General features: G+C 40.1%; 1 protein-coding gene across 2 annotated transcripts; it reads right to left on the bottom strand.

Annotated features, from left to right (window-relative positions):
• Positions 1-3447: 3447 nt before the first annotated feature.
• On the bottom strand, positions 3448-17139 carry lat (linker for activation of T cells). Of its 2 annotated transcripts, XM_010873925.3 has the most exons (12): positions 16834-17139; positions 15791-15904; positions 13615-13654; positions 13240-13271; positions 13091-13145; positions 8772-8812; positions 8606-8638; positions 5037-5097; positions 4755-4840; positions 4166-4210; positions 3988-4077; positions 3448-3808 (listed from the first exon to the last, which is right to left on the bottom strand). In XM_010873925.3, the coding sequence occupies exons 1-12, from the start codon at positions 16868-16870 to the stop codon at positions 3801-3803; spliced, it is 642 nt and encodes a 213-aa protein (XP_010872227.2). In that variant the 5' UTR covers positions 16871-17139; the 3' UTR covers positions 3448-3800. The 2 variants fall into 2 exon arrangements, with proteins under 2 accessions (XP_010872227.2, XP_019906445.1); XM_020050886.2 differs by lacking the exon at positions 8606-8638.
• Between the last annotated feature and the right edge of the window lie 566 nt (positions 17140-17705).

The following is a 17705-nucleotide window of genomic DNA, read 5'->3' as shown; positions in this document are numbered from 1 at the left end:
TGATGAGGTTTAAGGTTAATGATAATTAATTTAAATGTTGTTGGAAGCCTGTTGGTAGTCTGTAAAGAATCTACAGATTCACTATCCAAATAGTGTTATCCAATGTTGTAGATGCAGAGGATCCAAGCTTATTTGGCTTCAGGGACCTCTAAATCACTGCCAGTCGATCTTAGGACTACCATTCACAGAGTTGTTGAAGTTTTTTAAAGAAAATACCTTTCAGTGAATGTAATAGATACTGGCCTATTATTATTTTATACAATGGGCATTCTCAAATATGTTCTATTGTTTAAAATATGGTGGTTGTTATAATTCATATTATTATTTTTGCCCACAAATGTGATGCCCACTTGCAGTACTCCCACAGAGTACTGAGTCTAGTACTCCCACAGAGTACTGAGTCTACTACTCCCACAGAGTACTGAGTCTACTACTCCCACAGAGTACTGAGTCTAGTCCACCTTTCTCTCCATCCCTCCATATGTACACCAACATACATTTTGGTTACTCTGGCCCCATTTAGATCTCTTTCTAACATGGTTCATTTGATTTTATCTTGTACCCTTTCTGATTATGCACAAAGGTGCAGATGATTGAAAGACAATTAGACTGATGAAATTGGCACCAGATCTTATGAAGTAAAATAGATAACATCAGGACAAAAAAGACATTAGACGGAGGTATATGACAAACTTGTAAGCACTTTGGTGAAGGATCAGTGAACTGAATAAACTATTGCAGCGATCTTAAATAGTCAACGATGCCAACCAAAGTACATCTCCCACAATGCATTTAGAACATCACATTTGTTCATATATTAAAGCAAAACATGACATAACCTTGTGACAAGAGTATGTTAAACAATAATAAAAAAAATGTGATTGTAGTTGACATGTTGACACCACAGTTAGAATTAAATACAGTAAGAGGAAACAAACTAAACAAGCATTCTCAGGAATAGTCAGCAAATCACATTAAATACATTATTGCCCCAGCAACCAGAGAACATCCTTAGGATGTTTAGGGAACAGGTTTGCTGGGGCTGCAGCATTGTTGAAAGGAAGTTTATTCTGGCTTACCGCCATTTAAAACACAACTGCTCTTTTTCTTCACTTATTTACTTTTTGTTTGAAAACAGAGAGGAGTGGTGATGAATGGGTGACTGGAAGCTGGGTATGATTATGTGGCCACGATGGTAAATGACCTGGTGCCTAAGACCGCAACACATGGGATAATCTTGCAATAAATCTGGAAACACATTTCATAACAAGGCACATTGTTACTGCATAGATCAGAGAGCGCTGATGTGAATGAGCAGAATCCCTATGTACATTGCTGTAAAAAAGTATTTGCCCCATCAAATTTTTCTGCCTATTTAGCAAATTTTTCAACATATCAGAGTTCTTTGTGGCTTGTAGTAATATATAGAAGTCTGACATTTAATTGAATCTTTCATTTGTTGGGTGTGCAAGATTATCAAACATGCAATCTTCAGGTTTGAAAAAAGTTACTGCCTCTGGATGATCCTCAAAAGTTCAGGAACAATGTTCTTTGGACAGATAAGTCAAAATTGTAACTTTTTAGCCGATGTGGGCCTTTTCATGTCTGGCAAAAAAAATAAACACTGCATTCTACAGTAAGAACCCCAATCTAACGATCAAGCATTAGGGTGGTAGTGTCATGGTTTGGGGATGCTTTGCATGTCAGGCCATCCATTTGGGTGCTGAAGCCGAAATGCAGCTGGGCCATGCAGCAAACAATAATTAAAAAAACACAAGCAGGTCTACATCAGAACAAGACATTTTGGGCCTTGGACCTAGATTAAGTGTAGCCCTGGACAAAAAAGCAAGTTTGTTGGAGACATTTTCATGGAATATTGAAAAACGAATAAATAACTTCAAAAAGCATTTACTGTGCAACAAGTATTTGATACACTGCCGATTTTGCAGGTTTTCCTACTTACAAAGCATGTAGAGGTCTGTAATTTTTATCATAGGTACACTTCAACTGTGAGAGAAGGAATCTAAAACAAAAATCCAGTAAATCACATTGTATGTAATACATTACCTGTATTAACTGCACCTGTTTGAACTCGTTACCTGTATAAAAAACACCTGTCCACCCACTCAATCAAACAGACTCCAACCTCTCCACAATGGCCAAGACCAGAGAGCTGTGTAAGGACATCAGCGATAAAATTGTAGACCTGCACAAGGCTGGAATGTGCTACAGAACAATAGGCGAGCAGCTTGATGAGAAGGCAAGAACTGTTGGCGCAATTATTAGAAAATGGAAGAAGTTCAAGATGACGCTCAGTCTCCCTCGTTCTGGGGTTCCATGCAAAATCTCACCTCGTGGGGCATGAGGAAGGTGAGGGATCATCTCAGAACTACACAGTAGGACCTGGTCAATGACCTGAAGAGAGCTGGGACCACAGTCTCAAAGAAAACCATGAAGGTGGAAATATAATTCTTTGGGGATGCAAAGGGGACAGGACGACTGCACCGTATTGAGGGGAGGATGGATGGGGCCATGTATCGCGAGAAACCTGAAGGATCTGGCGAAGGTCTGTATGGAGGAGTGGGCCAAAATCCCTGCTGCAGTGTGTGCAAACCTGGTCAAGAACTACAGGAAACATATGATCTCTGTAATTGCAAACAAAAGTTTCGGTACCAAATATGAAGATCTGCTTTTCTGATGTATCAAATACTAATGTTATGCAATAAAATGCAAATGAATTACTTAAAAATCATACAATGTGACTTTCTGGATTTTTGTTTTTAATTCCCTCACACAGTTGAAGTGTCTCTCTCATCTTCATCCGCTTATCCTGTATCGGGTCGCGGGAGCAGCAGCTCCAGCAGGGGACCCCAAACTTCCCTTTCCCGAGCCACATTTGCCAGCTCTGTCTGGGGGATCCCGAGGCGTTCTCAGGCCAGTGTTGAAATACTATTTCTCCACCTAGTCCTGGGCCTACGCCGAGGTCTCCTCCCTAGGGAGACGTCCTGGGGGCATCCTTACCAGATGCCCGAACCACCTCAACTGGCTGTTTTTTACGCAAAGGAGCAGCTGCTCTATTCCGAGTTGCTCACGGATGGCTGAGCTTCTCACCCTATCCCTAAGGGAGAAGCCTGCCACCCTTCTGAGAAATCCCATTTCAGCCGCTTGTACTCGCGATCTTGTTCTTTCGGTGATGACCCAGCCTTCATGACCATAGGTGAGGGTAGGAACGAAAATTGACCGGTATATCGAGAGCTTTGCCTTCCGGCTCAGCTCTCTTTTCGTCACAACGGTGCTGTAAAACGAATGCAATACTGCCCCCGCTGCTCCGATTCTCCGGCCAATCTCCCGCTCCATTGTCCCCTCACTCGTGAACAAGACCCCGAGATACACAGTTGAAGTGTACCTATGAAAAAAACTACAGACTTACAGAATTACATGCTTTGTAAGTGGGAAAACCTGCAAAATCGGAAGTGTATCAAATACTTGTTCTCCCCACTGTAGTTGCATTTATTGGTGCTCAAAGTGGTGTAACCAGTTATTGAAGTGTCTAAAGGGGCAATTACATTTTGAAATGGGGGCTGTTGCATAATGTTCTTTAATAAATAAATTAAATATGTATTTTTGTGATCCTTTTTATCAAATATTAGGTTGAAGATCTGCAAAAAATTTGACAGGGGGCAAATTCTTTTTCCTAGCACTGATTTTAGCACACTATATTAGAAATTAGTCCAACTTTTAGCTGATTAACGCATCAATCATCTCCTCTCGTCTGGACCTGCCCCATGATGGTGGAGGCATCACATATCTAAGAGAAAAAAAAGAAAAGCCATTTTCAACTTTTGTCTAATATGTAGAGTTTCTAAAAGTTATCAGTAATTTCTAAAAAGTGTAATTTGGGAGAGCCCATATCTCAGACAATATTTCTGATTGACATGGAACATGACATTCCTGAGAAGTTATTATTCTGTTAAATGTAGAAATTACCTTTAGTATTGACGTAGTTGTCTTCACCATCGCTGATATCACTATTTTCCATAGATTCCAAATTCACATAGCTGTCTGCACCACTGTTTGCTGTAAATGCAAATGTACATGCTAGTCCAAAACCATTTTGATTTCTATATAGTAAACAAACAGGACTAACTTATGTTGGATGACTTACCATTGTCAGTGTCTTTCTCGGTTTCTATGTTGACATAGGGAGGCTCTGTGGACAAGTTAAATAGGAGTATGATGTGAATAGTCACAGCCTTTTCAACCTCTAATTGCATTCCAACAGCAATGTTTTCCCCAAAATGTCTGTCTAACGATCTAAGCATGAATTTCATAAAATAAAATTTCAGACAGCTGGCACTAATCAACAAAATTATTTGGAGTAATTTGTCACACATTGTCACAGAGATCTGGATTAAATATGGTAGTGTGTATGTATTTTAATGTCCCTGTATTTGAATGTTTTGAACTTCTACATGGCATTTCAGCATATGGGACTTTACTAAGCTTCACAATACATTTACATTGCCTTGTCCACTGACTGCTTAAAGGTTATGGACGCCAATCTGTCAATGAAAACAGTTCAAGCACAAGCTTCAAGATAATGTCACAAATTAATTGAATCAATTCAAGGCATCTCACCACCCTGACATAGGAAGGAAAAGGGATATTTCTTAGTTTGCAGACAAATCAATAGAGCTTACACATTTTATCCAACCGCTGAAGATGTGTAGCTTCGCAGCTTCCAGTTTACCTACCTGTGCTTTGGGAGCTTATAGAGACAAGACTTTGGTGAGAATGATGGAGAAACTCTGTCCTAGGAATCTCTGAAGGTAAAACAACTCTGTAAGGACAAACACAGTAGATGTTACACAATCCTTAAGAAACACAGATATGCAATAACCTCGAAATAAACACTCAATCTTAATCCAGTCAGTAACAACTGCTCCTTTTTTCCCCAGGGAGACTGTGCCAGGGAAAGCAATGTTGAAAAATAATAGTGTAGCATGTCTTGTCTTGATGTGTAAATGAACACTCACAGGTATCCTGATCCTGATCCTTGTTCATCTTCATCACTATCCTTCATATCATTGACGTACACTGTGGAATAGAGAGTGCAGATCCACATCAATCATATCTAGAGGTGGTACAAGAAAATGTATTGACACTGACTACGCAACCACATGCAACATGTTGTGCAAACATTTTGCGGATTTAGTTTAAGCAGCCTGAACTAGAGACATAAGACATTTGAAATTCAGTAATTCAGTAATATGGGTGAATAATTGCACAATGGCAACAATATGGAAACTGGTAGTAGTAGATTGAAGGGTTCGAAAATGGTTGTCATAAACTTTTCACTCTATTTATTGTTATCGTATAAATGTAAGCTCTAATAGGTTTGGCAGCTCTAATAGGTTTAATAATGTTCTATTGTCTGAACAAGTAGGGCCACATTCAGTTGTCGCAGATGGTAATGCAACATTATATTGTTCACAAATAAGATAATCTAAAATCTAATATAAAAATTCCAAGACACAACAACATTTTATTTTGCTATTTCATTAAGCTGTTTACTGTTGGAGGATATCAGCATCTTAAACTTACAGTGGTAAAATAAAGTTTGTCAACCTTTTGCATTTTCTGTATACTAACAGTTTGTTTATTGAAATAAATATATGCTTTTGAGTCATTTGTTTTATTACTAGGACATTTAAGGTAGAATCTATGCCAAATTTCTGAACATATATAGTGCCCAAACTTTCCAAACCACTATAGTAGGGTATACAGTTATGCTTTTTATGCCAGACATGAAGAATTTTTTAGGATCATCCAGAGGCATTAACTTTTTTTAAACCTGAAGATTGCATGTTTGATAATCTTGCACACCAAACAAATGAAATATTAAATTAAAAGTCAGACTTCTAAGGTTTGCATACCCTTGGAGAATTGGTAATACAGTGGATATAAAAAGTCTACACACCCCTGTGAAAATGTTGTGATGTACAAGAATGAGACAAAGATAAATCATGTCAGAACCTTTTCCGCTTATAATGTGACCTATAATGTGAACAATTCAACTGAAAAACAAACTTAAATCTTCGAAAGTGGAAAAATGAAAAATAAAAACCTTACAATAACCTGGTTGCATAAGTGTGCACACACTCTTATAACTGGGGATGTGGCTGTGTTCAGAATTAACCAATCACATTCAAACTCATGTTAAATAGAAGTCATTACACACCTGCCATCATTTAAAATGACTCTGATTAATCACAAAAAGTTCAGCTGTTCTAGTAGGATTTTCTTAGTAGCATCTCAGAGAAAAAAGCCATGGTCCGCAGAGAGCTTCCAAAGCATCAGAGGGATCTCATTGTTGAAAATAATTTCCAACAAAGAAAATATGGCACAACAGAGACAATACCCTCCAAAATTTATGAAAAGACAAGAAGAAAACTGGTCAGGGAGGCTTCCAAGAGGACTACAGCAACATTAAAGGAACTGCAGGAATTTCTGGAAAGTACTGGCTGTGTGCTACATGTGACAACAATCTCCCGTATTCTTCATATTCATGGGCAATGGGGTAGGGTGGGAAGACAGAAACCTTTTCTTACAAAGAACAACATCCAAGCCCGGCTGAAGTTTGCAAAAACTAAAATCAAGTCCCCCAAAAGCAAATGGTAAAATGTGTTATGTTCTGATGAAACCAAGGTTGAACTTTTTGGCTATAATTCCAAAAGGTATGTTTGGTGCAAAAACAACACTGCACAACACCTAAAGAACACCATACCCACAGTGAAGCAATGGTGGTGGCAGCATCATGCTTTGGGGCTGTTTTTCTTCAGCTGGAACCGGGGCCTTAGTCAGGGTGGAGGGAATTATGAACAGTTCCAAATACTAGCCAATTTGGGCAAAACCTTAAGGCGTCCGTTGGACAGTTGAAGATGAAGTTCACCTTACAGCACGACAATGACCCAAAGCACACATCCAAATCCAAAAAAGCATGGATTCACCAGAAGAAGATTAACGTTTTGGAATGGGCCAGCCAGAGCCCAGAACTGAATCCAATTGAACATCTACGGGGTGATCTGAAGAGGGCTGTGCACAGAAGATGTCCTCGCAATCTGACAGATTTGGAGCACTTTTACAAAGAAGAGTGTGCAGATATTGCCACATCAATATGTGCCATGCTAATCGACTCCTACCCAAAAAGATTGAGTGCTGTAATTAAATCAAAAGTTGCTTCGACAAAGTATTAGTTTAAGGGTGTGCACACTTATGCAACCAGGTTGTGAGTTTATTTTTAATTTTACCCCCTTAAAGATTTCAGTTGGTTTTTCAATTGAATTGTTCACGTTATAGGTGATATTAAAGGTGGAAAATGTTCTGACATGATTTCTTTGTGTCATTCTTTTACATCACAAGAACCTGGCATTTTTACAGGGGTGTGTAGACTTTTTACATCCACTGTATATGTACCATTTTTAAATAAAACATGAGTTAGCAGGCAAAACATTTCTTTTATTTCATATTCAACTGTAGGTTATAACAGAATTGGACAATCATAAAACAAAACATGAACAAAAATGAACTGACCGCGGTTCAAAAGTTTGCATACCCTTAGTTCTTAATACTGTGTATTTAGCATAAATGACAGCGTGCAGTCTTTTGTAATAGTTGTCTATGAGGCCCCGAATTCTTGCAGGTGGTATAGCTTGCCATTCGTCTTGGCAAAATGCCTCCAGGTCATGCAAAGGCTTTGGTCATCTTTCATGAACTGCACCATAAAGCTCTGTTTTGGTCTCATCACTCCAAATTAGTGTGCTAGAAGCTGTGAGGCATGTCAAGGTATTGTTGGGCATATTGTAACCAGGCTTCATTCTGGCAACTCGACCACGCAGCACATTTTTTTTGTATTGTGCTCCTTGAAACAACCACACCATCTTTTTCCAGAGCAGCTTATATTTCTTCTGAGGTTACTGGTGGGTTTCTGTTTGTATCCTGAGCAATTCTTCTGGCAGTTTTGGCTGAAATCTTTCTCGGTCTACCTGACCTTGGCTTTGTATCAAGAGATCCCTGAATTTTCCATTTTTTAATATGTGATTGAACAGTACTGACATTTGCAAGGCTTTGGATATCTTTTTATATGCTTTTCCGTCTTTATAAAGTTCCATTACCTTGTTACGCAGGTCTTTTGACAGTTCTGTTCTGGTCCCCATGGCTCAATGCATCCACGTGAGATTTAACAAACTCAGTGACTATTTATACACAGACACTAATTGCAATTTAAAAAGCCACAGGTGTGGGAAATTAATTTGTAATGGCCATTTTCACCTGTGTGTGTCACCTTGTGTGTCTGTAACAAAGCCAAACATTCAAGGGTATGTAAACTTTTGATCAGAGCCATTTGGGTGATTTCTGTTATCATTATGATTAAAAAAGAGCCAAACAACTATGTGATAATAAATGGCTTCATATGATCACTATCCTTAAAGAAAAGACAGGTTTTGTTTTGCATGATCAGTCATATTTTCAAAATCAATGCAGAAATTTCACCATTTCTGCCAGGGTATGCAAACTTATGAGCACAACTGTACATTCACATTACCTTCTTCTTGGCCGTCACTACTGAGATTGCTCTCTGCAAGAAAGAAACCTTCTCAGTAAATTATGTTAATTATGTGGGACATTGTAGAGATAGTGGTGAAAGGGTAGCATAGAAAACATGGTGAAAATAGACAATTGATGTGGAGGAAGAGAAACAGATACCTCACCATTTCCATTTGGAGTGACAGAGTTGGGTCTCTGTGGTGATCTAAGGAATAGAAAGATAAGTAGGCATTAACAGGTAATATTGGCCTTTATTTTCGCCTGAGATCAATCTGGCACTAGTGTCAAAAACACTTTTTTTTCTGGAAAGCCCCATGGTAAATTAGCTTTACCCAGGGAGGTTTCTTATTGCTGTAGTGATTCCCTTAGGTGTTTCAGGTGCCTGCAAAGCTAACTGAGGTCATCAGGTGAGTCGACGTGCCCTCAAACATTAACCTACCTGAATTCCTGATTGGAAGAGCAATGTAAATACCTATTAAGAATACATGTAGCGATCTAAAACTTTACCCATTCCGTTGTAGCTCAGTTGTTGTAATGAGACAGGGCCGTAGACACTACTGGATTTCACAAAATTGTGGAAAGGAGAACATTTTGGAAAGTATATCTGCAGATTTAATCATTAAAGTAACAATACAGTTTTGGCAAAGGTTAGGTATGGGTTAGGTTTAAAATAAGGTTTAGCTTAAGGACAAGCACCTTGGTCAAAGGCTAACTTAGAGCATTCAGGCTGTTTGAAATTAAGTTCTAGATTCAACATCACAGGGATTTTAACCCCTCAGACCTTAAAAAGTATCTTTGCTGATTCAAGCATATGCTGAATCAGCATATTACAGTACTTTTAAAGGGGCTTTACACATTCCATCTATGCCTTCCTGGGGTGCTCAGACACTTCAACTGATCCCTGCATGAAACAGAAACCAAGCCTGCAAAACATACCATGTAAAAATTGACTTAAGAAAATTGGGGAGCTGAAGGGCTGCCTTGACATCAAAGATTGCAAAATATTTAAGTGAAACATTGTCAGAATCCATCCAGCATACATGACTACATTTACAGGAATGCCAAGAGTCACACATAAGGCTCAACAAACCAAAAGCAACCCTCATTGCCGTATATCTGACCAATACATGTAACCAATTCTATGGCAGATTTGGGTGTGAGGAGAACATCATAGATATCTGAGGACATGCCACTTGAAAATACAAAAATAATTACTTGGAAATGTGTGTGCATATTATACATTATGCAGAAACTGTAGATGTACACTTATATACTCACCTCTCAAATCAAGTTTTTAATGATGCTTTTATTAGCAATTAATGGTGATTCTGAATGTGATTCTGAACTTCAACCCTCAGACAGGTATATCTGTATAGGGAAATTAAATGTTCTAAAGGAAAGGGATCTGCACCTCCTCCTGTTGACTCTCATTCCAACTGATTCCATAAGTGTTGTGTATGCTCATATACAGTATCTAACAAAAGTGAGTACACCCCTTACATTTTTGCAAATATTTGATTGTATCTTGTCATGTGACAACACTGAAGAAATGACACTTTGCTACAATGGAAAGTAGTGAGTGTACAGCTTGTATAACAGTGTAAATTTGTTGTCCCCTCAAAATAACACAACACACAGCCATTAATGTCTAAACCGCTGGTAACAAGTGAGTACACCCCTAAGTGAAAATGTTGAAATTGGGCCCAAAGTGTCAATATTTTGTGTGGCCACCATTATTTTCCAGCACTGCCTTAACCCTCTGGAGTTCACCAGAGCTTCACGGGTTCCCACTGGAGTCCTCTTCCACACCTCCATGACGACATCAGTGAGCTGGTGGATGTTAGAGACTTTGCGCCCCTCCACCTTCTATTTGAGGATGCTTAGTAGGGTTTAGGTCTGGAGACATGCTTGGCCAGTCCATCACCTTTACCCTCAGCTTCTTTAGCAAGCCAGGTCGCCTTGGAGGTGTGTTTGGGGTCGTTGTAATATTGGAATACTGCCCTGCGGCCCATTTTCTGAAGGGAGGGGATCTACTTCAGTTTGTCACAGTACATGTTGGCATTCATGGTCGCCTCAATGAACTGATGCTCCACAGTGCCGGCAGCACTCATGCAGCCCCAGACCATGACACTCCCACCACCATGCTTGACTGTAGGTAAGACACTTGTCTTTGTACACCTCACCTGGTTGCTGCCACACACGCTTGACACAATCTGAACCAAATAAGTTAATCTTGGTCTCATAAGACCACAGGACATGATTCCAGCAATACATGTCCTTAGTCTGCTTGTCTTCAGCAAAGTGTTTGCGGGCTTTCTTGTGCATCATCTTTAGAAAAGGCTTCCTTCTGGGAAGACAGCCATGCAGCCACGTATGGTCTGAGCACTGACAGGATGACCCCCCCCCCACCCCCACCCCTTCAACCTTTACAGCAATGCTGACAGCACTCATACGTCTATTTCCCAAAGACAACCTCTAGATATGGTGCTGAGCATGTGCACTCAACTTCTTTGGTTGACCATGGCGAGGCCTGTTCTGAGTGGAACCTGTCATGTTTAAACCACTGTATGGTCTTGGCCACCATGCTGCAGCTCAGGTCTTGGATCTTCTTATAGCCTATGCCATCTTTATGTAGAGCAACAATTCCTTTTTTCAGATCCTCAGAGAGTTCTTTGCCATGAGGTGCCATGTTGAACTTCCAGTGATCAGTATGAGGGAGTGTTGGGCCCAATTTGGAAATGCATAATAGTCATTTTTACATACGTAAACATTTTTTAACATTACAAACTAAATGTATATAATATAAATACTGTTATAATATTGTAACATTGTTCTTATGGTTTTGTTCCAGTGTTTCTCCAAAATCAGCTCTAACTTCCAAAACGGGTAGCATTGACTGGAAATATATGGACACTATTACCTGTTGTTCTCCACAAACATGAAGGCATTGACTTGGTCCTGGAGGTTCATGCTTTACAACATTCAGAAATAATTACCTCAGACAGGAAGCGATGCAGGGCTGAATTCCTACAACTCACAATTGGTAAGACTCCCTGCTTTTGCCAGATTCCTGCAACTCATCCAGAATGGCGCAACCCATCTGGCTTTTCACTTTATGTTCACACATCAACTTACTCCGCACCCTCTTCTGGCTTCAACTTGAAGCTTAATTCCACTGGAGCAGCAAGGGGAACTGCCATCTCTTACCTTCAAGGAATTCTGCCACCTCTGGTCTCTAGGCAATTCCATCCTTACGGAAAGGTAGCTCAGGCACAACCCAGGAAAAGCTTTTCTACTGCAATGGTGGACTAATTTTCTCCTTGAAGCTAGGACAGCAGTCCCTGCCCATTTTCCCAAAAACATCTGAAACACTACCTTTTTTTTAAAGCCTCAGTAGTCTGCATGGTTTTGATGTATGCCAATGGGGAGCATGGTTCCTATAAATGTAGTTAAACATTAATTTGTTGTTTTTTTGTGTTCAGAATTTAACATATTTGGCAAAGATGGTTAGATCTACTTTAGTTATTTTGTTTCTGTAGGCAATTTCTCTCATTTTTATTATCTCTGTTCCACCATTTCGCCATATCCAATTGTACAATATCTACGGTCCTTCAACACAAGTTCCAAAGGATTTAGGACAGTTGAAGATTGCAGCAAGCAATTATTTTTGTCCCACACTGCTTATTGAAACAGGAAGTAATCTGGGTCAATGTGTGTGAGGGCACCCTCACTCCCCAGATTGTCTAAATTAGCATTTGCGGGTACCCAGCTCATCAGAGAGAGTTGCTAGATCACGATGACACCAGGAAATCTTTGCTGATAAGACCTCTGGATCCCAATGCAATGCTGGACGATTGTATTGCCCATGTGCTTACATTACAAGAGAGAATAAAAATGTGATTTTGGTTTACATAATCATCTCTATAAGATTTGAATTTACACAGCATGTTCAATATGTATCACGTAGGATTATGGCCATCGATTGCACAGAAAGTTGATACAGTTCCGACACAATTGTCTTCACATTCTATCGAAAATGTGTTTACACAACAAAATCTAGTGTCTCCTGTCTTCTTTGCTATATCTCAGAAAAAGTAGCACAATGTAAACAAGCCCTTAGAGTGAGGCACCACCTGGTTGTGCCTCCCATTAGGTCCAACTATAACAGACTAATATCAAATGGATTGATTCCAATAGCCTACCTGAAAAACTGTAACTAAACAACCACATTATGTTGCCATTTAGTATGATGGCCAGACAGGGGTTGAGCCTTGACACATCACCATGTTTATTCATCAGACCCCAACGCTTTCATGCCAGCGACAAGATTCCATCTTTCTTGTTTGTGGAAAAAAGCTAATATCTGACTAACACACAAAACTATAATGTTCACACATGCTTTAAGATTTTGCATTGCATTCACGTTGTTAAAACCGAATCTCTGAGTGTGTTTCTGTGTGTGGGTGTGTGTGTAGTAACTCACAGGGGAGAAAGAAAGCTGGAAGGTGGATCATTGCAAATTGTGGCAGCAGAGGGGTCTGAGGAGAAAGGTTAATCATAAACATCAACTTTTCTAACGAAGTTCATTGTCATGAAAATATCTTGGTAGAACTTTACAGCACACATACTTACATGGTGGGCGGGCCAGGCTGAATCCTGGGGATCTGTGTGGGGAAGCCACCAGAGAGTCGGTTGAGGGCTGACTCCTAACATGACTCACACTTGTCATTTCTTGCAAAGTCAACAGGAGATATTGTGCACACATTCAGGCCCACTTCACATCATCATGTCTGGTACACCACACAGTGCATCAGACATACAGCTCCGGAAAAAATGAAGAGACCACTGCACCTTTTTCTTTCCTTTCCAAAAGAGTTGAAAAGGAAAGTTTTGAGTGAGGAACAGAAGCGTTCAATTTGCAGTGGTCTCTTAAATTTAAAAATTTTAAACTGGTGCCGTAGTCTCTTCATTTCTTCCAGAGCTGTACATATATTGAAAAGTGCTTACGGTTGACGGTAATCCTCACTGAAGCGCTGCTGAATGGACGCTGAGGGGAAATAAAATAATGTTATGTGATCACGTTGTATTTGTCACATTTAAGTAATCCTTGTTTTACCAGTTAAGTTTGTTTTTAACCATTTAAAGTGGCTAGTGAAAGTCAACACACCCTATGACATTTTGCCTTCTTAAAGAGTTCAGTTTTAGCTTTTACTCACCTAACTAACCACTCAGTATGATCAAAAACCTAGTAACTAAATTGTGGTAATTAGAGATGGGCATGCCTAGTCTTTTTGGTAAGTCGTCTCATCTGGCTCTGTTCATGTGAAAGAGGCGCCTCATTTGGCTCCTGATTGGTTGCTTGTTTAAAACACTTAAAAATGAATATGTTACACTGTTGCTGGACTGTTTCAACGGTCATCTTAACTCTTACCGGATTATTCTTTAAGAAAGTTTGGATTAGAGACAAAATATCTACATTATTCTGTGCTTTTTGTGACAACACCGAAGAAATGACACTTTGCTACAATGTAAAGTAATGAGTCTACAGCTTGTATAACAGTGTACATTTGCTGTCCCCTTAAAATAACACAAGACACAGCTATTAATGTCTAAACCGCTGGCAACAAAAGTGAGTACCCCCCTAAGTGAAAATGTCCAAATTGGGCCCAATTAGGCATTTTCCCTCCCCGGTGTCATGTGACTCGTTAGTGTTACAAGGTCTCAGGTGTGAATGGGGAGCAGGTGTGTTAAATTTGGTGTTATCACTCTCACACTCCCTCATACTGATCACTGGAAGTTCAACATGACACCTCCTGGCAAAGAACTCTTTGAGGATCTGAAAAAAATAATTGTTGCTCTACATAAAGATAGGCTATAAGAAGATTGCCAAGACCCTGAAACTGAGCTGCAGCACTTTGGCCAGGACCATGAGTGCTGTCAGCATTGGTGCAGAGGTTGAAGGGGTGGGGGGTCAGCCTGCAGTGCTCAGACCATGTGCCTCACACTGCATCAAATTGGTCTGCATGGCTGTCGTCCCAGAAGGATGCGTCTTCTAATAATGATGCACAAGAAAGCCCGCAAACACTTAGTTGAAGACAAGCAGACTAAGGACATGGATTACTGGAATGTCCTGTGGTCTGATGAGACCAAGATGAACTTATTTGGTTCAAATTGTGTCAAGCGTGTGTGGCGGCAACCAGGTGAGGAGTACAAAGACAATTGTGTCTTACCTACAGTCAAGCATGGTGGTGGGAGTGTCATGGTCTGGGGCTGCATGAGTGCTGCCGGCACTGGGGAGCTACAGTTCATTGAGGGAACCATGAATGCCAACATGTACTGTGACAAACTGAAGCAGAGCATGATCCCCTCCCTTCTGAGACTGGGCCGCAGGGCAGTATTCCAACATGATAACAACCCAAAACACACCTCCAAGAAGACCACTGCCTTGCTAATGAAGCTGAGGGTAAAGGTGATGGACTGGCCAAGCATATCTCCAGACCTAAACCCTATTGAGCATCTGTGGGGCATCCTCAAACAGAAGGTGGAGGAGCGCAAGGTCTCTAACATCCACCAGCTCAGTGATGTCGTCATGGAGGAGTGGACTCCAGTGGGAACCTGTGAAGCTCTGGTGAACCCCATGCCCAAGAGGGTTAAGGCAGTGCTGGAAAATAATGGTGGCCACACAAAATATTGACACTTTGGGCCCAATTTCAACATTTTCACTTAGGGGTGTACTTCACTTTTGTTGCCAGCGGTTTAGACATTAATGGCTGTATTATTTTGAGGGGACAGCAAATTTACACTGTTATACAAGCTGTACACTCACTACTTTACATTGTAGCAAGGTGTCATTTCTTCAGTGTTATGACATAAATTATATACTCAAATATTAGCAAAACTACTACGAGATACTGTAGTTGCTAAGGTTTGATTACATGTATTGTTTTGATATGCTAACTTGGCTAGACTTGTTAGGTAAATATAAATGTTACATGCATGGCTATTATGTGATCTACAATAAAACATTTACACATATTTGTATACACTTTTTACACACATCTTTATAACTAATTAGATTATGTTAAAAACTGTATGGGCTGTTCAGAGTTTTCAATAGCGACTAAATAGACAAAATTCAATTCAAATATGCTGATTCCCCTTTAGGTTTACAGTCAATACTTACTAGGCATGTTGTGTCTTCTGCACCTGAGACACAGGCCAGTTAACAGGATGACTGTCAGGAGGACCGCTCCACTCAACAGCAATGCATACATCTGTACCGACACCTCCATACGGTCTGCAGGGAGAACATACAACACAACACTCCAGTTAAATTCCTTATTAAGCTGGGTTCTATGACCTCGTGTTTCACTTAGAAACAGTTACATTTATGTTCTTAATTGACAGGGAAATACCTTGTTGTAGGGATAGTTATCTGAAAAGGTTAATCTTTGAATATATGGTTATGTCAGTGTTAAGTTCTCAATAATGTTTTCCTTCCATGTGGTTTGTAATTCTCCATTTCACAACATTCTTTCTCTTTCCCCCTCTCCCACTACCCCCCTTTCTCAGCAGATGACTTCAGCTCTCTATTAATCGCCAGGAAATGGATTTCCTGTATTAGTTTTTTTTAAAGTATGTGCTAGCACTCTTCCCTTGCAGTATTAGCCTATTAAGTCATCACACTTCCAGTCATGTATCTACAGTGGCCCATTAATGTTAAACTGACCGCATAAAGCTCCAGACCTGACATGATTTCAATGTGGTTACATTAGCACTAGCATTTACGCTAGATCCCACCATCCTTTAAATTGGGAGGATTACTTTTCTGCCTTCCGCCTCGACTGAGTGAGGAAGAGGGGGACTGGATGGACTGAAGGGTTAGCTCCAGTTAGGTGGTACAGTATTGTTGGACCCAAAGCCTTGGAGAAAACCTGGGCCTGTTCAGGTAGCCATGATGTTAAAAAACATCCTCATTCAGTTATAACAAGTATTTTCGATCGACAACATTGTGAACTTAGAAATAAGTGCATGAACAAATTAGTGATTTGCTTCTAATAAACGAGCTGGCCGAAAGTGGTTGACTGTCTCTGGCACAAACCACTGCAGCATGGGTTTCAATCCAGCCCCACTGCTCTTTCAGGTGCCAGAAATAACATGCCAGAAAGGGCACATGAAACTATTTCATAAAATTACAACAGAAGTACAGAGGGAGAGGGAGTTTACCTGACAGGCAATGTTGAAAATCCCAACTGAAGGTCATGTCACCGAACGCTGTTCTACTGTGTGGTCACTCGAAGTCGAGTTCAGTCTGTGTTCAGATTCCCAGGCCAGCAGTCTTCAGCTACAGTATAACCCGGCATGCATCATTTGAAATTAAGGAGCAGCATAACAAACCGAAGTCTGTTTCTCACCTGACCGTTCTGTTAATACACGTATTTCTTATCCACCTGTTTTCATCCACATCTGCCTTTCCTTCTTTTGATTTACTCAAAGGAACCTTGACTATTGTGGCTGGACCTAGGTGTCTTCACCGATACACCTTTCGTTCTGTACAACCTATTCACTCACTTCCTCCCTCTTGTCCTGCCCAGATGCAACACAGCCTTTTTGTCGTTCACAACATTTTCAGTTTACCTCTTCCCACTGCTATCGCTCTGATTGTATCAACCCTCTCCCTTCTCTCTTTCTCAAAGAGAAACCAGAAACACACCATGAATTGTGAGAAAGATGAGTCTTCAGTTCATTTTTCTCAAATGGAAGCCATCCTACAGTTTTAAACACTCAGCTCAGAGTGGAAACCCAAGGGTCTGTATTTGCCACTGTATTTACCAGTGATTATGCTGAAGAGGTAGGCAATTAGATTCAGCTGTGGGCAGATTTTTGATAGACATGACTAGAACAGTTATGGGGACAATCCAAAGTTGACAATTGACCACAACAAAGCCAAGAGATTTTATTAAAAAATAACACTGCTATACCTTAATTACAAAAAAAGACAATCAAATAGTCTCATTTTAAATGTGGAAATATTTTGGCAAAGCTTGACCCTGATAAATGGATTCCCTCTAAGTACAATAAACCAATCTCCCTTGTGG

This window comes from Esox lucius, chromosome 11 (genome assembly GCF_011004845.1).
Source record: "Esox lucius isolate fEsoLuc1 chromosome 11, fEsoLuc1.pri, whole genome shotgun sequence".
NCBI classification, from domain to species: Eukaryota; Metazoa; Chordata; class Actinopteri; order Esociformes; family Esocidae; genus Esox; species Esox lucius.
The sequence above is the reverse complement of the archived record's forward strand: the minus strand, read 5'-3'. Positions and strand labels throughout refer to the sequence as shown.

Coding starts and splice junctions, on each gene's coding strand:
- lat (XM_010873925.3), bottom strand. CDS start 16,870: ATGACCTTCAGTTGGGATTTTCAACATTGCCTGTCAG. Junction 15,905..16,833: donor TTTTCAACATTGCCTGTCAG/GTAAACTCCCTC, acceptor TTCTCCCTGCAG/ACCGTATGGAGGTGTCGGTA. Junction 4,078..4,165: donor CGAGAAAGACACTGACAATG/GTAAGTCATCCA, acceptor TTGCATTTACAG/CAAACAGTGGTGCAGACAGC.